A 20,085-nucleotide genomic window follows, 5' to 3' on the forward strand; every position below is an offset into this window, starting at 1 on the left:
AGCAATATATATATATATTTAAAGTACACACTACAGACAAATGGAGTTTACTCCAGTGATATAAAGCTTAATCAATATTTGAAAATCCATGAAGGTAATCCATCATATTAACAGAGTAAAAAAAAAAAACTCATTCTATTCATTATATCAATTGGTGCATATTTCAAGTAGAATTTCAAGGAAATAGAGAGTTCATGACAGTGTTTACAGGTAGCAAAGGGTTCTCAAAGTTATAATGGGCCTGAGAGGGGAGGAAAACGCAAATATGTGGTGCTGTCCTGAAAATGTCACCCCAGGGTAAAGATAAAGCCAACTTTCATCCTTTCTGTGAAACAGCATGGCTTCTAAGAATTTCAAAGTCGTTTTTCCACAGTAGCCTCACAGGGAACCCAATACAGAGAAGAGCCTGTTGATCTTTTGTCTAATTGAATGAACCCTAATAAAAATCATAGAAAACAGTCTTAAAGAGAATTGTACTACCTGAAGCACTGCAAGCTTGAACTTAGTGGGAAACAGTATAAAGTAAAAAAGGGCCTTTGGATGCCGAAACATCTACAGGCTAAAAACAGTCTGAGAAAACTACTCAGCTGTAAACACAGGCAACGTTTTATGAAGAGAAGAAAAAAAAATTCAGCATGACTCAGGGTAGAACCAAAGAGACCTCAGTGTGTAAACATGCTGCTACTTGGGAGCAGAGACATACTTAAATTGGGTTCTGTATTATGCAGTAATGCAATCCACTGAATATCACAGCTTCCCAACAACAGAGAAATGCTGTGAGAAACTGACCTGTTACATATTTTTTTAGAACTAAGTATTCAAAACCTTGTGTGTTTTTTACATTTAACACCATCTTAATTTGTACTAACCACAATTCAGTCTCTCAATAGCTCAATTTTAAGTGCTCAACATGTTGCTAGCAGCTACCTTATCAGATAATACAGTTCTATTCCATTAATTTCCACAAGTAGTTGTAATTGCTCTTTTTACTCACTTTTGAAATATACGAAATACTATGGGACAGGCACTACAACAGATGTAGCATTAGGTGAACTAGATAAAATCTGGATACTCAATCTTAATTTCCCAAATACATTATAGCACATTTAATATCCCTGTGTGTAAAACTTTAGCAATATCCGTTAAGTTCTGATATGTAGCCATTTACAAACATCATTCACTTTAAGTGGGTTATAATTTCACAGATATTTTATCTTTAAAAAAAATTACGGAAAATTTAAAATACATGAAAATAGAGAAAAGAGCAAAAACAAAATAAGCAAAAACCATGCACCTGACTCATCTTACCATGATTTTGACAAACAAGTTATCCATCTTCACTTTTCTTTTGCATGAGCCTTTTAAAGGTAATTCTAGACATATCATTTTATGTGTATAAACTTGCTAATTTATCTCTAAGACACTTTTACATAAACACAATGCTATTTGCACATCTAACAAGAACATAATTCTTAATATTATCTAATACTGTCAATAGTCCCATTTCCCCGTCATAAAAATGTCTTTTTTTACACTTGTTCAACTTGTGATCTAAATGAGAACCACTCATTCATTGCATTTGATTGATACATCTCTTAAGACTCTTTTAATATCTAAGAGTTCCACCTCCCTTTTTTCAATCCATTTTATTGGTTGAGAAGCTGTCATTACTCTTGTAGAATAACCCACATTTTAGATTTGTCTGCTTCTTGTTGTATCATGTAATTTGTTCTTGTTTCCCGAATTTTCTCTAAACTGGGAGTTAGATCTTGATGCTTTAATTAGATTCAGGTTCAATATTTTTTGGCAATGGTATGTCTTATTGTATCATATCAGGAGGCACAAAATGTTTTGTCCTATTTTTGATGAGATTAAAATTGATCATGGGTTCAGATGTTGTCAACCTCATCTATTCACTATGAAGTTGACATCAACCATTCACATAATGGTCTTAACACCTCTACTGAGAATTGTGCCTAGATCCATTATTTCATTATGTCCTGTAAAAATCTCTAACAAAGAACTTTACCTCATCAACTTCTAGTTGCCTTGAAATATAGTTTATACAGGAAATGCAGGCTAAATCACAGTTCCTTCCTTTTATTTATCAATTTCCAGAATGAGTTGGTGCCCTGGCAACTTCCACAGGTATACTGTACAGATGAAAGAATACAGGTGATAACAGGTAAGATCAAAAGCTTTTCCACATTCACTCCTTTAAGAGAGTTTCTTTCTAGAAAGAATTTCCTAAAGTTTAACATGGTTTGAATGGTGATGAAATATTTCTATGTATTCATTAAATTAACCTATTCTTTTAAAACCTCTTATTTTAATTTTGAGCATGAAGCAAAAGGGATTCCTACATTCAAACACTTTTCCTCCAGAATTTATTTTATACTGCTCCTTAACACAAAATTCACAATGGATGGTTTTCTAATAATTATTTAGTGACCTTATGAACTCGCTGATGGTAAGTAAGATGTGAATGTTGTCTAAATGCCTTCTTACATTCCTTACATTTGTACGGTTTCTCACCAGAATGAATTCTCTGATGTTGAATAAGTGATGAATGGAGTCTAAAGGCCTTTCCACATTCCTTACAGTCATAGGGTTTCTCACCAGTATGAATACTCTGATGTTGAGTAAGTTGGGAGAGCAGTCTAAAAGTCTTCTCACATTCCTTACACTTATAAGGTTTCTCACCAAAATGAATACTCTGATGTTGAGTAAGTTGTGAGAACAGTCTGAAGGCCTTCCCACATTCCTTACAATCATAGGGTTTCTCTCCAATATGAATACCCTGATGTGAAATAAGTTCTGAGTAACGACGAAAGAACTTCTGACATTCCTTACATTCATAAGGTTTCTCACCAGTATGAATTCTCTGATGGAGAGTTAGATGATAGGCACGACTAAAGGTCTTCCCACATTCCTTACAATCATAGGGTTTCTCGCCAGTATGAATTCTCTGATGGAGAGTAAGTTGTTGCCGCACTCTAAAGGCCTTCCCACACTCCTTACAGTCATAGGGTTTCTCACCAGTATGAAGTTTGTGATGTACTCTAAGGCCTGTACTACACAGAAAAGCCTGCCCACACTCCCTACATTCATAGCATTTCTCAGCAATATTAAGTCTTTGATGTCGAGTAAGGTGTGCATATTGTCTAAAGGTTTTCCCACATTCCTTACATTCATAGGGTTTCTCACCAGTATGAATCCTTTGATGGAGATTAAGTTGTCCTCGCACTCTAAAGGCCTTCCCACATTCCTTACAGTCATAGGGCTTCTCACCAACATGAATTCTCTGATGTACACGAAGATCTGCACCACATGTAAAGATTTTTCCACATCTTTTACATTCAAGGAGTTTGTCAGAAGCATGAATTCTCTGATGTCGACTAAGGTGGGCACACTGTCTAAAGGCTTTTCCACATTCTTTACATTCATAGGGTTTCTCACCAGTATGAATTCTCTGATGGAAAGTGAGTTGCTGGCGTACTCTAAAAGCCTTCCCACAATCCCCACATTCATAGGGTTTCTCTCTATTGTGAATTCTCTGATACAGAGTAAGAGATGTGCGTTTTTTGTTCTTGGGCATTTTTTCAGAGGTGGTTTTTTTCACTTGCCTGAAATACGCCTCCTGAGGACCCTCCTGTCCCTCAAACTTTTTATATTCACAATCTTTCCTGAAAAAGGAATCTTCAAGGCCACAACTTCTAATTCTTTCCATTATCTCCCACTGAGATACATTCATTTCACAAACATCCTTTACTTCAAATAACTTTTTAGTGTCATATCTGGATTCCAAATCTGAAAGAAAATAAGATAAACACATGCTATTTTATTAGTCTAGAAAAAGTAAACAAATAAGCAAATAAAAATTTTATAATAGGAAAGAAAAGAAAGTCCAGTTGAAGAAAATGTGCTTAAAAACTCTTTAAAAATCATGTAGCTTGAATAAAGCTAAGAGGAATAAAGAAAATGAGTTAAGACCAGATAATTCAGAAGCAAATCAAAGTCTGAGATCTCTACCTAAACTTTTTAATGATTTCTCTTTTAACTAAGAATACAGTAGAAACACTTTATTATGAATAACATGGCCTTTGTTTACCAAAAGATGTCATCTCAAGCTACTGCCCCCTTTGCACCCTACATCTGTCACACTTACCTCCTTTCAGTTGCTAAAATATGTTACAATCTTTCCATTTCTTAGAGCTTTTTACTGGCTATTAAATCTCCCAGGAATGCTGGCGGGCTCTCCACATGGTTGGGTTCCTTTCACCCTTTAGGTATCATGATAAAAGTCAGAAAAACTACCTGTGCTGACTTCATCTAATTTATATCCTTTATTTTCTATCCCAATAACTTGTGTCTTGCTTCTTAACACTTTTTTCAATTCTGCCGTGATATATTAACTTTCTCAGTTTTTATTCTATTTTCTTACCTTATGATTCCCCAAGGGCAGAAACAATCTTTCACTTATCACTGAATAACAAACCCATAGCACACAGTAACTATTATTAAATTTCCATAATTAGTTAATAGTAAAAATGTATATTTTGCCTTGCCTCCAATCTTACACCTTCTTTTTTATCACTTCCTATAGAGATGGGAAACAAAAGCACATCTAAGCTATCTCAATCAAATACATACATGGAAAAATTTCTTTACACCTGATCATCCTTCCAATGGCCTCTCCACTTTCACTTGCAGATATCTCCACTTCAGTTCATTTTCTACTTTGCATAGTTGTGAGTGAACCTCACTTTCACGATCAAGGTAATGAAAGGTTCTACTTATTTATCTTCATTTGAGTTTATTAACTATACACACTATGTTACAAATACTCAACCTGTTTTGTTCCTTCATACTCTTTCCTATATTCTCCCTGAAGTCTTCATAGCCAATGCCATTTAGGTACTGCCTAAAAATATATTCGTGATTTTTCAGTCACAGCAACAGGTTTATAAAAGTGTTAACATGCTAATGAAATTCTGAGCAGAGAGGTATTTTTCTCAAAATTTTTGAAATAAGATTTCAATACTTTCCAAAATGAAAAAGGTATTTTTAAAAAGTCTACAATACAGCAATATTATTTTTAATATGTCCAAACCGGAAAGAATCCAAGTGTTCATCAACAGAAGAATGACAAAGAAAATTAAGATATGTGGATACAATGCAGTAAGAGCAACGAGATGAATTGTAACAGCAATGAGAATGAATAATCTACAAGTACACACAACAACATGGATCATTCTCACAAACATAATGGTGAGTAAACAAAGCCAGGCATAAAAGAATTTATACTATTCCATTTTTATAAAACTTGAAAACAGTAAAACCAATCTATGGACTTGTTAAAAGTCAGGCTAGTAGTTAACTTTGGTAGGGAGGAATGACTGGAGAAAGTTAGGAGGGAGCTTCTGATATACTAGTAAAGCTCTATTTCTGAATCAATGTGTAATTACTTTGTGAAAATTCAGTGAGCCACATATTATAATTCTGTATTTTTTATATCTATTTATATTTCAATAAGTTTACTTTAAAAAGGATATACTAAAAAGACGTTAAAAGGCAACAATGATTTAAATAGTGTAGATAATTTGTGAGCAGAGACAAAAAAATGAATGGCACAGAAAATACTCCTATGAAATCTGAGTGTCTTTCTCTGTGCTTCCCTCTCCCTTCCCTCTCTCCTGTTCTCCTTCCTTTACTCCTCTCTTTGTCTTTCTCCCCCTCCCTCTCTCTCCTCCTGTCTGTCTGTCTCCATCTTCCCATTCAAGAAAGCAATATAAAACTATGACAATTTTGTAGAAATTTTTGGGAAAAAAACAATTTAAGTTCTCATTAAGACAAATAAGATATAAATGATATATAAAATGAACAGTAATTAGCTAGTCATAACAGTAGTAAATAAGCAGGCAGGTACAAAAGTATGACAGTTGTTATTAAGATGGTGATTTCAAAGAATTTACTTGCAAATTAAAAATTAAAAACCAGTGATCTAAAGGAAAGTCACAGTCAAAATCAAAAGTGAAGGCCCAAACATTTGTAAGAAAAATGAGAAAGTGTATACAGCAGAAAAGCCCATACAAACTGTATAAGAAACATTAAACAATGGAAAAAGTAATGGAATAAAGGAAGTGAGTAGAAAATGCACAAAATAAAAGTATAAACAAACTTAGGGCAAAATGTCCATATTCACTCATAAAAAACAAAGTAGAAGTTATAAAACTTATCCTATAGAATTTGAACGTTTTAATTTAAAGAACAAACAAAACATTCCCAGTGTGGACATAGTGAACCTGAGACTCTTATATGGCTTCCCCACCTAAATGACGTGTCAGATTAAGACCTTGGCACGCTGAACATTCTCATCTAGGAGACTATACTACAGTTGACCCTTGAACATAGCGGTTAGAGGGGACAATACCACCCCCTCCTCCACCCCCCACTGAAAATCTGTGTGTAACTTTACAGTTGGACCTCCATATCCGCAGTTCTGCATCCACAGATTCAACCAACCTCAGGTCATGCAGTACTGTAGTACACATTTATTTTTTAAAACCCATGTATAAATGGACTCACGCAGTTTAAACCCATGTTGTTCAAGGGTCAACTGTATAAACAGCTGAAGTGTAATCTTAAGATTTCTGTAAAAAGTCAGCCATAATTGTTCCCAAATTTGTTTATGCCAGTTCTTTCCCCTTCAAGAAACTGAAAGACAACCACTTCTATCTATGAAAACTAGGTTCAGTGCTTTGCAAGTTCTGGCTAGGGATGCACATTGCATTGTTCTCAAACTAGGCATGAGTGAGAAAATAGTAAAGATTGATGGGAAATGTAAAAAGTCATGAAAGATTCTGCACACAGTTTGCTTTACAAGTATCTTTAGATTCTTGTTCTACTTTAAATAAACTGAAACTGGAAATAATAGCCTATGCATTATATGTGTGATTTAATCAAGAAAAAATTGACTGGACCAACTCTAAAAGGCCAAACTGAACATCAAAAGACATATATAAAATATTTAACTACTCAAAATTAGTAAACCATATATTAGTTTGTATTCTACTGAATCAAAGGACTTTATTCTAGTAAATAATGCTAATGTGAAAGCAAAATATTAACCCATCTTAAAGCAATGTAAAAGGAGAAATATTATTTCCATTTGCAGGATACTAGCTTTAATTAAAAAGAAAATATGAAGTAAATTACCTGTTCATAGTTAGTTTCCTGAGATATGATGTCTTCAATAACTTTTGCTGATACAAGATGATACGGATACAGAATATTTATGACAGAGGCAGTTTTAGGCACATTAACACCAGGGTAAATGTATCCAGAGATCTGTAAATGTTAAAACCCTATAACCACAGAACTGTACTTCTGAAAATCAAAACTGATCAAATATGGGGTTGGCCTAAAGGTTCATTCCGGTTTTTCCATAAGATGTTATGGAAAAACCCAAACGAACTTTTTGGCCAACTCAATATTAAATAATCCATACTGAATTCCAAATAACCTTCACATTCTGCTGATAATTTTACTGCTAATTTCATCAAGGAATCAGAAGCAATTTAAAGAAAAATGTTATTCTCCCCTTCACCACGTTATCCAACCAACCTGTGTCCATATTCTTATCATATGCATTGGTTTTCCTTCATAAATTGACTCCTACTCCTACCCATTTACTGAAAGTCATTGCTTACAGAATTCCCTCTTTCTCTACTCCATCAATTTTCCTCTTTGAAATCATTCCCTTCAGCCTATATACATGTTCTAATACCTCATCACATCTTAAGATACTTTCTCTGTACCCCACGTGTCTGCTTTTATGGCAAAATTCCTCCAAGAGTTATATATATTTATTTTCATCACTGCCTCACTTCTCACTTTCTTTTCCTTTTATCTCCCAATAACGTTAAAAGAAACAAAATTTTATTACAGAGCATATCTGACATACACAAAAGGAGAACAGTAAATATAAATGTCCATGTATCTATGGACCAGCCTCAGCAACCACCAACCAAGCCCAGTACTGGCCTATGCAGACCCTAATCCACTCTCCTCACATTTTCTGAAGCAAATCCCATAATCTAATGTTTTTTGTAATCACTTCAGGATGTACCTCTAAAAGGATTAAAAAAAATAATCATAATACCATTATCCAAACCTAAAAAAATGAACAGTAATTCTTTAAGAACATCAAAAATCAGTGTTCACACTTCTAATTATCTCATACATAAAATTTTAAACAATTTAAAAATAATAATAACTGATCCAAAGTCCATAATGCACAATGGTTGACATGTCTTCTACATGTCTAAAACCTACAGTCTGTCCTACTATCTTTTAAAAATATTTATTTATTTATTTATGGCTGCGTTGGGTCTTCGTTGCTGCACGCAGGCTTTCTCTAGTTGCAGCAAGCAGGTGCTACTCTTCGTTGTGGTGCACGGGCTTCTCATTTCGGTGGCTTCTCTTGCTGCGGAGCATGGGCTGTAAACGTGCAGGCTCAGTAATTGTGGCAAACGGGCTTAGTTGCTCCGCGGCATGTGGGATCTTCCCGGACCAGGGATCGAACCCGTGTCCCCCGCATTGGCAGGCAGATTCTTAACAACTGCGCTGCCAGGGAAGTCCCTGTCCTACTATCTTTTGATTTCCCTTACAATTTATTTGTTGAAGAACTGTTTTTGACCCTATAGCATTTCTCATATTCTGAATTTTGCTGACTATATTCCCAAGGTGTAATAGAACATGCTCCTCTATCGTCCTCCAATAAATTGGTGGTTGGCTTTAGAAGCTCCATTAGACTTAGGCACACTTCATAGGTCATACTGTATCCTTTCATTCACCCCTTCATTCATTGTCTCTATTTCTGTGATGCTATCAGCACTGATGTTCAGTGCCTAGATCCAATAGCTCACTATGGGTTCCAAAATGATAATATTCTATCATTCTTCATTTATTCACTGAATACTTTTATTAAGAAAAACATCCCTCCATCTATTACCTATTGGTACAGTTCTTACAAGGAAGACAGGATAAACGCTTCTTTTTTCCTTTAAATTTATGCTTTCCAAATAAGTTAGTTCTCTAGTAGTTTCCAGTGGTGAACAATCTGCTGTTAGTATCATTAAGAATTTATGGAATTAAGCATGCGGTATTTTATGTGGTTGCAATACATTGCAGTTATGTATACAGATGCTCAAATGATTCCATCTTTGACAAGTTGAAGAGCCTCTGCCAACTGGCTCCTCTTCCCTGACCACTCTATCTAAAATTACCCCATTAACCCATCATAATTCTCCATATTCTTATCCTACTCCCTTTTCTTTATAATACTTAATCACTTCATGATATTTAGTAATCCATTTGTTTATTGTATGATTACCCTACTACAATGTAAACTCCATGAAAAGAAGGCAATGAAGAAATACATGCATAAAAGCCAAATACAAAAGATGAGCTAGAAAGAAATTAGATGCAAAATACAGGTAAAATGGTGGTCATTGGGAAAGAAAGGTTTCCCCCATTGAAATGAGAAAGAAACATGACAGTGAAGAAAGAAGAGGTAAATGGAAGTAAAGATGAAATTTCTTTGGTGATTCAGGCTGAAATCTAAGTTTTCTTCCCAGGTTTCAGATCTCTCCTTCATAATCAACATCTAAGTGGTGTGTTTCCTTCTCAACCAGCAGGAATATGCCATGCCACAATAGCTTACCTTTCCTTATTAGCACTTACTCACCTAGGCTCCATCTTCTTTTCTCATCCCTCACAACCATCCAGGGTTCTTTCCCTTGCTCTAACAGAGTAATTACATCTGGTTTAGAAATGGAACATCCTCCTTGAAAAAACATAATACAGAAAGGATATACTTGACTAAGCCTTCAGAACAACGAAGACTAAATGAACAGAAAAATATTGATATTAGAGTTACTTCAGAATCACAAGAACAGAGATATAGGAATAATGCCTTATTTTAATTGCCAATTCATACAGCCTCTGTCTCTTGAGGAAGTAATCATTGAGAGCACTGGTTTCAAATCCTGCCTCTGTCACCTGAACAACTTACAGCCTCAGTTTTCTCAGTTGGAAAAATAATATATACCCATACGTAAATAATATATAATAATATATAAAATAATACATAAAAATATATAAAATAATAATGTATACCCATTATTATAATAATGTATAGGATTGTGTGAGGTTTGACTTAATAAACAAAGTGCTTGGATGAGTGCCTAATACATAGTAAGCACTATACATGTTTATTAGGTACTATTTTTGCTTTTCTTTAAATACTTTGCTAAGAGGAAAATAGTTTCTTGCCAGTATATTCATCCAATGTTAAATGCAAAGTTCATATATTTTAAACTTTTAATCATAAATCAATTAAAAGATAATGTTTGTTGTGATAAATTGAATGTGTCCACTTGAGTTTTAACAAACTACTAATTTAACCCAGTATCATATACATTGTTTAAGCTTTTTCAATAGGTATGTTGAGCCAGACACCTCTGTCTTCCTACTCACATTGCAGGTAAGTTAACAGATAATAGACCATCTACAGCAGTATGAAACCAGATTTCTTTGAAAATGGTTTTACTCTGAGTGTCTAAGAATTTATATCAAACTGTCATTCAAGAGAAGCAACTATGGAAAAGGCAAAGGAAAATGTAAACGTCACTGATTTATGGGGAAGCTAAACGTGCTATTTAATAGTTTAACAGCTGAAGGTGCCTATTCCCAAACTACAAAGCAGATGTTTGGCTAGTTTTTAGGATAGCCCTGAAATTCAGTCATGTGAATTTCTACATTACTCGACACAGATAAACTTACCCAGTGACACCAGGTTGCTATAGTTCTCTAATATCACATCTCTGTACAAATTCCTCTGATTTGAGTTCAGACATTCCCACTCTTCCTGAGAAAAGTCTACAGTTACATCTCTGAACATCACCAAATCCTGAAATGACAAACCCATGTTTTATTTGTAAAATTATTTATTTCTGTATAGGGCCACATGCCACATATTATCACTATTTATATATCCTTCCCCTTTCCCTACTTTTTTAAAACAATTCTTTCAAAAAGTAATTAACTCATAGATTGTACAAAAACAGGCCATGGGTTGAATCTGGCTCACAAGCTGTAGTTTGCCTACTACTGCTACAGATGAAGCTTCCTATATAACTGTAGGATACCTAATTTTACTTATTTCCAGATACATTCAGGTAATTAATCAGAGTTTCACTAAATTGTAGCAATATTTTCTTAGATCAGTCTCCAACAGCAAAAGAAATAAAAGCAAAAACAAACAAATGGGACCTAATCAAACTTAAAAGCTTTTGCACAGTAAAGGAAACCATCAATCTTCTGCTGATGGGCACAAAAGGAAACAAAACAAAAAGACAGCCTACCAAATGGGAGAAAATATTTGAAAACGAAGTGATCGACAAGGGGTTGATATACAAAAAATACAAACAGCTCATACAACTCAGTACCAAAAAAACAAACAACCCAATCAAAAATGAGCCAAAGACCTAAATAGACGTTTCTCCAAAGAAGACATCCAGATGGCCAATAGGCACATGAAAAGATGCTCAACATCACCAATTATTAGAGAAATGCAAATCAAAACCACAATGAGGTATCACCTCACACCGGTCAGAATGATTATCATCCAAAAGTCTACAAATAATAAATGCTGGAGAGAGTGTGGAGAAAAGGGAACCCTCCTACACTGTTGGTGGGAATGTAAATTGGTGCAGCCTCTATGGAGAACAGAATGGAGGTTCCTTAAAAAACTAAAAACAGAGCTACCATATGATCCAGCAATCCCACTCCTGGGTATATATCTGGAGAAAACAAAAACTCGAAAATACAAAAATTTGAAAAGATACATGAACCCCAGTGTTCATAGCAACACTATTTACAATAGACAAAACATGGAAACAACTCAAGTGCCGATCAACAGAAGACTGGCTTAAGATGTACAACTGAATGCTAGCCATAAAAAAGACTGAAATTTTGTCATTTGCAGCAACATGGATGAACCTAGATAATATCATACTAAGTGAAGTAAGTCAGACAGAGAAAGACAAATACTATATGATATCACTAATATGTGTAATCTAAAAAAATAATACAAATGAATTCCATACAAAACAGAAACAAACTTATGGTTACCAAAGGGGAGGGAGAGGGAGGGAGGGACAAATTAGGAGTACTAACAGGTACAAACTACTATATATACATAAAATAGATAAGCAACAGGATTTACTGTATAGCACAGGGAATTATATTCATTATCTTGTAATAACCTATAATAGAATATAACCTGAAAAAAAATAATTGAATCACTTTGTTGTACACCTGAAACTAACACAATATTGTAAAGAAAAAAAGAAAAGAATTTCACAATTAATTGAAATAGTGTCCATAAAAATACTGCTAGCAACGGGCCTAAAAAAAATAAATGTGATTTACTCTAGGGACTTCCCTGGCAGTCCAGTGGTTAAGACTCCACACTCCCACTGCAGGGGGCACGGGTTCGAAACCTGGTTGGGGAGGTAGGATCCCACATGCTGCAAGGTGCGGCCAAAAACAGAAATGTGATTTACTCTAACCTCTTTCCCTTTAAGGGTTAGAAAAAAATAATCGATGGAATTATTCCCCCCAGATGAATCATAAAATCTCTATTTTTAAAAAGTAGAGTTTGCACAAAATTAAAGAATTTCTTCCAGACCCAATTTCATCACTATATGTATCATTAGCACTTTCCCTTATTATAACAAATCTTTTATTGAATATTTTAAACTTCTTATAAAATACTCCATTTAATAGATATGTTGGACTTAATAATGATTCTATTTAGATTATTTCTATACTCTTAAACATATTAAATTACATTTACAATTTAGGTTACACAAAATTTCTAAAGCTACAATGTCCAATATGCTACCTTAGACACGTGGTTACTGAGCACTTGAACTGTAGCTAGTACAAATTTAGATGTGCTGTAACTATAAAATATACACCAGATATTGAAGACTTTAGAGAAAAAAAAAAGAATGTAAAATATCTCAATAATTTTTATATTGATTTTGAAATGATAATATTTTGCTATATTGGGTTAAATAAAGCATTAAAATTAACTGCACGTTTCTTTTTAAAATGTGATGCTAGAGACTTCCCTGGTGGCACACTGGTTAAGAATCCGCCTGCCGGGCTTCCCTGGTGGCGCAGTGGTTGAGAATCTGCCTGCCAATGCAGGGGACACGGGTTCGAGCCCTGGTCTGGGAAGACCCCACATGCTGCGGAGCAACTAGGCCCGTGAGCCACAATTACTGAGCCTGCGTGTCTGGAGCCTGTGCTCCGCAACAGGAGAGGCCGCGACAGTGAGAGGCCCGTGCACCGCGATGAAGAGTGGCCCCCACTTGCCGCAACTGGAGAAAGCCCTCGCACAGAAACGAAGACCCAACACAGCCATAAATACATAAATAAATAAATAATTAATAAATAATGAATAAATAATAAATAAATAAATAATAATAAATAATAAATAAATAATAAATAAATAATAAATAAATAAATAAATAAATAAAATAGTTTAAAAAAAAAAAGAATCCGCCTGCCAATGCAGGGGACACCGGTTGCAGCCGTGGTCCGGGAAGATCCCACATGCCGCGGAGCAACTAAGCCCATGTGCCACAACTACTGAGCCTGCGCTCTAGAACCCTCGAGCCACAACTACTGAGCCCATGTGCAGCAACTACTGAAGCCCACGCGCCTAGAGCCCGTGCTCCGCAACAAGAGAAACCATCTCAATGAGAAGCCTACGCACCACAATGAAGAGTAGCCCCCGCTCGCCAAAAACCTAGAGAAAGGCCTGCGCGCAGCAACAAAGCCCCAAGGCAGCAAAATAAAATAAAATAAATTAATTAAAAAAATTTTTTAATAATAAATAAATAAAACGTGACACAAAAGATTACATATGTGCCTTGCGTATTATTCTCTACTTATTATGAGACTGACATGAGGCCTACTGTGCTAATAAGGCACTAATTTAGTATTTTTTTTTTTTTTAATTTAGTATTTTTAATATTGGACAGTGCTGCTTTAAAGTGTTCTCCAGTCCTGAGAGTCTCCTATCAGTTGTCTCCCTCTAGGGACTTCATTTCTGCTTTATCTCTGCTCTAGACAAAGACTGAACACACAGGAGACCTTGAGTAATTTGGTCAATTCACACAGAGAGGGGCACACAGGAGCGGCCAGGCTGTCTGGCTCCATCCTTCACTAGAGTGGGAGCAACTAGGGAAAAGCTGTTGGATGGGGCTCTGTTAGGAAGTTTTGGGATAACTAATGAAAATGTTTACATAACCTGAAAAAAATTACAGCATTTCAAATAGAGAGAAATATCAACTTACATGAGCCATGATTTCAGATTTGCAAGAAACTGGTTAGTTTTTCTCAAGGGTCATTTGCTGGAGAAGCAGAGTCCACAGAAGCTAAGAGCTGGGGGAAGAATATGAAGCCATAAGAACAAAATTGCCTCACAGCTCCCAAATTTTAAAAACTCACACCACTTTCCCATTCCTACATGCAACACCCCTCTACCCGCCCCTCCCAACACACAAACAAGTGATGAAAGGTAAGAGGTAATTTAGACAAATACATGCCCTCCCCAAAATGACAGGAAAATAGTATTGTGTGTGATTCTATTTTTGGCAAGAAAACTACATACATATGCATACATGTATTATGCGTGTGCATGAAAGTCTGTGGATGGACTTGGAATAAAATTTTATCATGTTACCTCTACTGGATGGTATCCCAGGTGATCTTTATTTTGTTCTCCTCTGGAGTTTCTTAATTTTTTAATCAAAAAATTTTAAATTTGTATCACTTGTACCTGGACATAAATTTAAAACAGCCCTACAAGGAATATCACAAAAAGCCCCAACAGTTCCATCCCTGCTACTCTTTCTCCCATCTTCCAAATCTAGAGGCAACAATTTTCACCTCTTTTAGCTTTTTCTTGTGTTACTTAAACACCATATATTCAAATAACATGCTAATATTGCTACTTCTGAATTTTCAGTTTTAACCAATATCTACTGACTTCCTACTATGGAAAGCATAGTTCCCGCTGTCTTTTATCCACCCATCTCCCACTGCACGTATGCGTAGCTCCATCTCCCTATCCTTCCAATATGGTTTTGTTCTATTACAGGGTAAATGGATATTCAGTTTCCATTATTATGACTATGTAAATACCATTTCCAACTGAGCTATACAGTATAATTAGATTATTTCGCCTTCCTTTCCCAAGTCTTCTTCTCTGAGGTTAAAATAATTTTGTTTTTTGTAAGATTATCATTAATTCATTTCTCAAATTCTCACTCAAATGAAGGATCAGGAGGATGAAGCTTCTGGCATTAAAATAGCAGAACTGTCCATTTCATATTCTAAGACTCTTTCAGAAATTCAGCCAAATACTTCAGAGTTATCACCTGTACTCCAACTTGCCAAAAGTCAATGCCAAATTCCTAAATGTTCCTACCTCTGAAATCCCACGTGACCTTGAAGTGAAAAACTGATTAAGTAATAGGACCTAAGAAAGGCTGTTTAAGGAATTGCTTAGGCCGTTTTGAACATCACTTCCCAACAACTGATTTCTTAAATAATTTATAAAACATCCACAAAATAGAATACTAAAGTAATCATTAAATGCTAAGTTTTAGAAAACTGTTAAGGAATGGAAAATATCCAAGAAACACATTAAAAAATCAGTTTAAAAAAATATATAAAATATGATTAGATTTTTTTAACCTATTAAAGTGAAACAGATATCAATAGACGGAGAAAAATCTCAGTATTTCAATTCTGAGATTTTAAAATTAATTTTAAATTTTAATTAAGTCTCTCAATTTAATTGCCATCTCTATCTTAAGAGTTATAAATACTTATAAGATTTCTCAAATCAAAAGGGGATCATTGGGATTTCACCTTTCTCCATAGATCCATGAAGGTATTACAAAATCAATGAGAGTACTGAATTCCTCTCTTAAATGAAGAACTAGAGATCTTGGTTTCTTTCAAATTTTCAATTAATGTTATGCTATTCAGAAATAAAACCATATACAAAACCACAATGCTTGTAGAAATATTTTGGGGAAAATATGCTCTAAATATTAATAGTGATTATTTCTGGATGTTGGGACTATAGATAATTTTAATTTTCTTCTCTTTTAGGTTTCTTAGTTACTAAATATTTCACAAGCCTGCATTAAGTACATTATCAGAACTTTTTTTAAAAAAAAGCTATTCCATTAAAAATAATTTTTTAATGATTTGGGAAGGTGGGTACCTTATAGTCATGAAAAAAAACTGATTAAATAGGCCTGCACAAGTGGTAACAACAGGGAAATCAATGTCACTGAAAAAATAATTCTTACCAGTTCTTCAATGTTGTATTTCATTAACACCCAGAGATCCTTCTGTGAAGGATCACAAAGCTGGTTCGTGACATTTCCAAAGATTAAGAGACAGTATGCACAGCAGACAGAGAAAAATGCTTATTTCACAGCAGCTCCTCAATCATTTGAGTTAACCCCTCCTGCGTGCCAACGAATAACCAATTATTAAATCCTTGCAAAAGATCTTGTTAATCATTACCTTAGCGTTCAGGACACATATGTAACTTAACAATTTCTTAAAAATTTTTTATTCAGAACAATAAGTCCTTCCCAATATTACATTATATGGTTTTTTCTTATGACTTTATAAACATAATCTTTATTATCGCATAACATTCCATCACATGTATGGACTGTGAGTTACTTAACCATATTGCTAGATACTAATTTTTTAAGATTATCTCAAAAGTCATTCCTAGTTATCCCAGACTTTGATTCTAGACCAGTGAGAATCAATCTTATACAACTCTGATAATATGAAATGATAGACTTCCTCTCCCAAATTACCCATTGACAAATATATACAATATTTCTGTATATATCTTAGATTTTTCTTGCCCTGAAAACTCATAAACAGAGTCCAAAGACTTCATATTAAGAATCCCTGTTCTGGGGGCTTCCCTGGTGGTGCAGTGGTTGAGAATCTGCCTGCTAATGCAGGGGACACGGGTTCGAGCCCTGGTCTGGGAAGATCCCACATGCCGCAGAGCGGCTGGGCCCGTGAGCCACAGTTACTGAGCCTGCACGTCTTGAGCCTGTGCTCCGTCGCGGGAGAGGCCACGAAAGTGAGAGGCCCGTGCACCGCGATGAAGAGTGGCCCCCGCTTGCCACAACTAGAGAAAGCCCTCGCACAGAAACGAAGACCCAACACAGCCATAAATAAAATAAATAAATAAGTTAATTAATTAATTATTAAAAAAAAAAAAAAAAAAAAAAAAAGAATCCCTGTTCTGGTCCACTTGAGCGGGATTCATCTTCCTGCTTGCAAGTATTCATCCTAATTAACTTCACGTTTCCATTATTCTTGGGAATACAGAAAGTTGATAGGGAAAGACAGAATCATCACTAACAGCAACAGCTAATATTAATTAAGCACTCTTCTAATGTGCCAGGTAATCTTCTAAGAGCTTTAGCAGATATTAATTCAGGTAATCTTCAAAACAACCCTGTGAGGTATATAATAATTCTGATTTTACATATTAAGAAACTGCAACACAGAAAAACTGCCCAAACTCACTCAGATTTAAGTGGTTGTCAGGATTAAAACCCTCTAGGTTCAAAATTTTCAACCACTGCACACACCTCTCTTCCTCTATCCAAAGACATACCCAAAACAAACTACAAACTTTCAGTTATAAGATAAATAAGTTCTGAAGACCTAATGCACAGCATGGTTACTATAGATAATAATAATAATGTATTATATACTAGACATTTGTCAAGAGAGTACATCTTAAGTATTCTTGTCACACACACAAAAAAAAGGTAACTATGAGAGGTAATGGATATGTTAATTAGTCGGTGTGGTTAGCATTCCATTCCACAATGTGTACATATATCAAAACATCATGTTGTACACCTTAAATATATACAATTTTTCATTTGTCAAAAATAAATAAAACAAACTCATGCTACCAAACCTCTAACTACATCAGGCTGGTACCAAAAATTTCCACTCATGGATTCCCTTGGGGGAAAAAAAAAATCCCCACTCCTACTCCGTAATAATTACAGATGTCTAAAGCCCTAAACTACTCCTTAACAAATCACAGTCAAAAAGAAAACATAAACGTTAACTTCCAATAGGGCTATTTCCATCATTAGAATCCTTGGAAAAGCTGTGCTCACAGAGCAACTGAATTTATAGCACATGGTTAACTAACCACAGAACTGAATTAAGTGGGCACTAGAATGGGGAATCTATAAATTAGGTCCCTGCCCTTAATGAGGTAGGGAAATCCTCAGGCCCAAATCAATAAGTAGATCATTCTTAAGCAGGACATTCCAAGGGAAGGAAATTTAAAAATCCCGTGTCCTGAAAACCAAATGCATTTCACGGAAACAAAGAAGCAGCACAAACTCACAAAGAACCTGGCTTTTAGAGCTGCAGCAGCGATTCGGTTCACTTCACAGGCCTCCTCTGGAGACTGACGGGCTGGGGAAGCAAACAGGGTTCATTACACCGCAGGCGTTTCTTGTCTCAGTAAACAAACGTCCACGCCCCCTTGACCCTCGCTACCCACCACCTGCATACACAATGGAAACAGGGAGACGGAAGAAGGTCCTTGGTCACCCGTGTCCGGGTTCGCGGCTCTGTCCGCTTTAGTTCCGACACCACAACCGCCCACGCCCAGGGCGGCCCACCGCGTCTTTGCAGGGCACTTTCACCCAGAGGCTCCACCTCCCACTTCCCTCCCAGACTTTTCCTCTACGCCCGGGCCTGGGTAGGTGAGGCGAGGAAAGTGAAGCGCAGGACCTCCGGGTGGCGCATTACAGAATAGGCCGGGGAGGCGCCCGATTACCGCCGCCAGAGCTTAACCCCGCGGCGCCCGGTCTGAGAACTACAAGCCCTCACTCCGGAGGAAACGCACAGTGGCCTGAGGCCCTCGATCTGGTCCGCAGAACCTGGCCTGTCCCGCGCTCGTTTCCTTCAGAAGAGAAGCGGCCGCCTCCGAGCCTACTTCACCGCCCTCAGGCCTCGCCTGCCTCGGAGGACAGACAGCCCAGCGCTCAAGTCTGCGGCGCCGGAACTCCGGGGAGTTCCTCCTCAGTCCCGGGTGCGCAGGCGCGCAGGGGGAGGGGGCAAGTCCCCAGGCTCCTCACTTAGCGCTTGGAGAGACAGATGGGGCCAGATCCCCGTGGGGCGGGCAGAGAAGCAGGGTTTCCTAATAGGCCGGCTCCCCGCCTGTAAAGGTGACCTTGTGAGTGACCCATGCTATCGACCTGACCTGCTCCCCTATTGGAACTGTAGTCCGAAATCAGAGCAACTGTATATTCCGCCTTTTCTCACTTGGTTCTTGGCTCTGCAACGGGCGCAGGCCCGGAGCTCCGCCCCCACCCACGAGAGTCCTGTGCTCAGGCTCCTGGGAGGTGCTGTTTCTGTCCCGCGTGCGCAAGCGCGCGGGTGGACCCGTTCGAACCTGGGGTTCTCCATGAGGCTGAGGATGCCCTTGCGGCGACGCACGTTGAGGGCTGGAGGGTGGAATGAGTAAGGGAGGCCGGTATGAAGAGGTTGGGGCCAGGATTCCAAGTTGGTCTAGGGTGTCCAGATCTTTAGGCTTTTAAGAGTGATTGTGATATCCCAATCCCCCAAGCGTGGTCCCTGTGATATTTGCCAGGGGACTGGCGTTGGCGTGGTGCCCCGTGCGCCTGAGTGTGTGATCATGGATGGGGTGGTGTTTTCATGCATGGAGTTGTTTACTGAGTGTGTGCCACTCATTGGATGCTGGACTGAAATGGTGCCACAGAGAAATGAAACTAAGCAGGACCCTGTGGGGCCCTTCCGGCTGCAAAACCCTTTCAGTTTCAGCCTCGTACAACTTTCCAGAGTACCAAAGGGCAGACTGAAACAGTTGCTAATCAGAAAAGTGAGGCA

The 20,085-nt window shown here is 37.0% G+C and overlaps 1 protein-coding gene across 4 annotated transcripts; it reads right to left on the reverse strand.

The window, feature by feature from the left end:
- Nucleotides 1–2,084: 2,084 nt before the first annotated feature.
- Nucleotides 2,085–19,483, reverse strand: LOC103000030 (zinc finger protein 30 homolog). Of its 4 annotated transcripts, none has more exons than XM_007166758.2 (7): nt 19,439–19,483; nt 18,575–18,645; nt 16,470–16,630; nt 14,439–14,526; nt 10,849–10,975; nt 9,752–9,850; nt 2,085–3,810 (listed from the first exon to the last, which is right to left on the reverse strand). In XM_007166758.2, the coding sequence occupies exons 4-7, from the start codon at nt 14,445–14,447 to the stop codon at nt 2,441–2,443; spliced, it is 1,605 nt and encodes a 534-aa protein (XP_007166820.1). In that variant the 5' UTR covers nt 14,448–14,526; nt 16,470–16,630; nt 18,575–18,645; nt 19,439–19,483; the 3' UTR covers nt 2,085–2,440. The 4 variants fall into 4 exon arrangements, with proteins under 4 accessions (XP_007166820.1, XP_007166819.1, XP_007166818.1 ...); XM_007166757.2 differs by lacking the exon at nt 19,439–19,483 and adding an exon at nt 19,172–19,256; XM_007166756.2 differs by lacking the exon at nt 19,439–19,483 and adding an exon at nt 19,082–19,250.
- Between the last annotated feature and the right edge of the window lie 602 nt (nt 19,484–20,085).

The sequence above is a fragment of the Balaenoptera acutorostrata genome, chromosome 19, assembly GCF_949987535.1.
Source record: "Balaenoptera acutorostrata chromosome 19, mBalAcu1.1, whole genome shotgun sequence".
NCBI lineage: Eukaryota > Metazoa > Chordata > Mammalia > Artiodactyla > Balaenopteridae > Balaenoptera > Balaenoptera acutorostrata.

Coding starts and splice junctions, on each gene's coding strand:
- LOC103000030 (XM_057533337.1), bottom strand. CDS start 10,993: ATGGGTTTGTCATTTCAGGATTTGGTGATGTTCAGAGATGTAACTGTA. Junction 9,851..10,848: donor TAGCAACCTGGTGTCACTGG/GTAAGTTTATCT, acceptor TGTTTTTTCAAG/GAGGATGTTCCATTTCTAAA. Junction 3,811..9,751: donor GAAAAGAAGATGGAGCCTAG/GTGAGTAAGTGC, acceptor ATTTTCTTTCAG/ATTTGGAATCCAGATATGAC.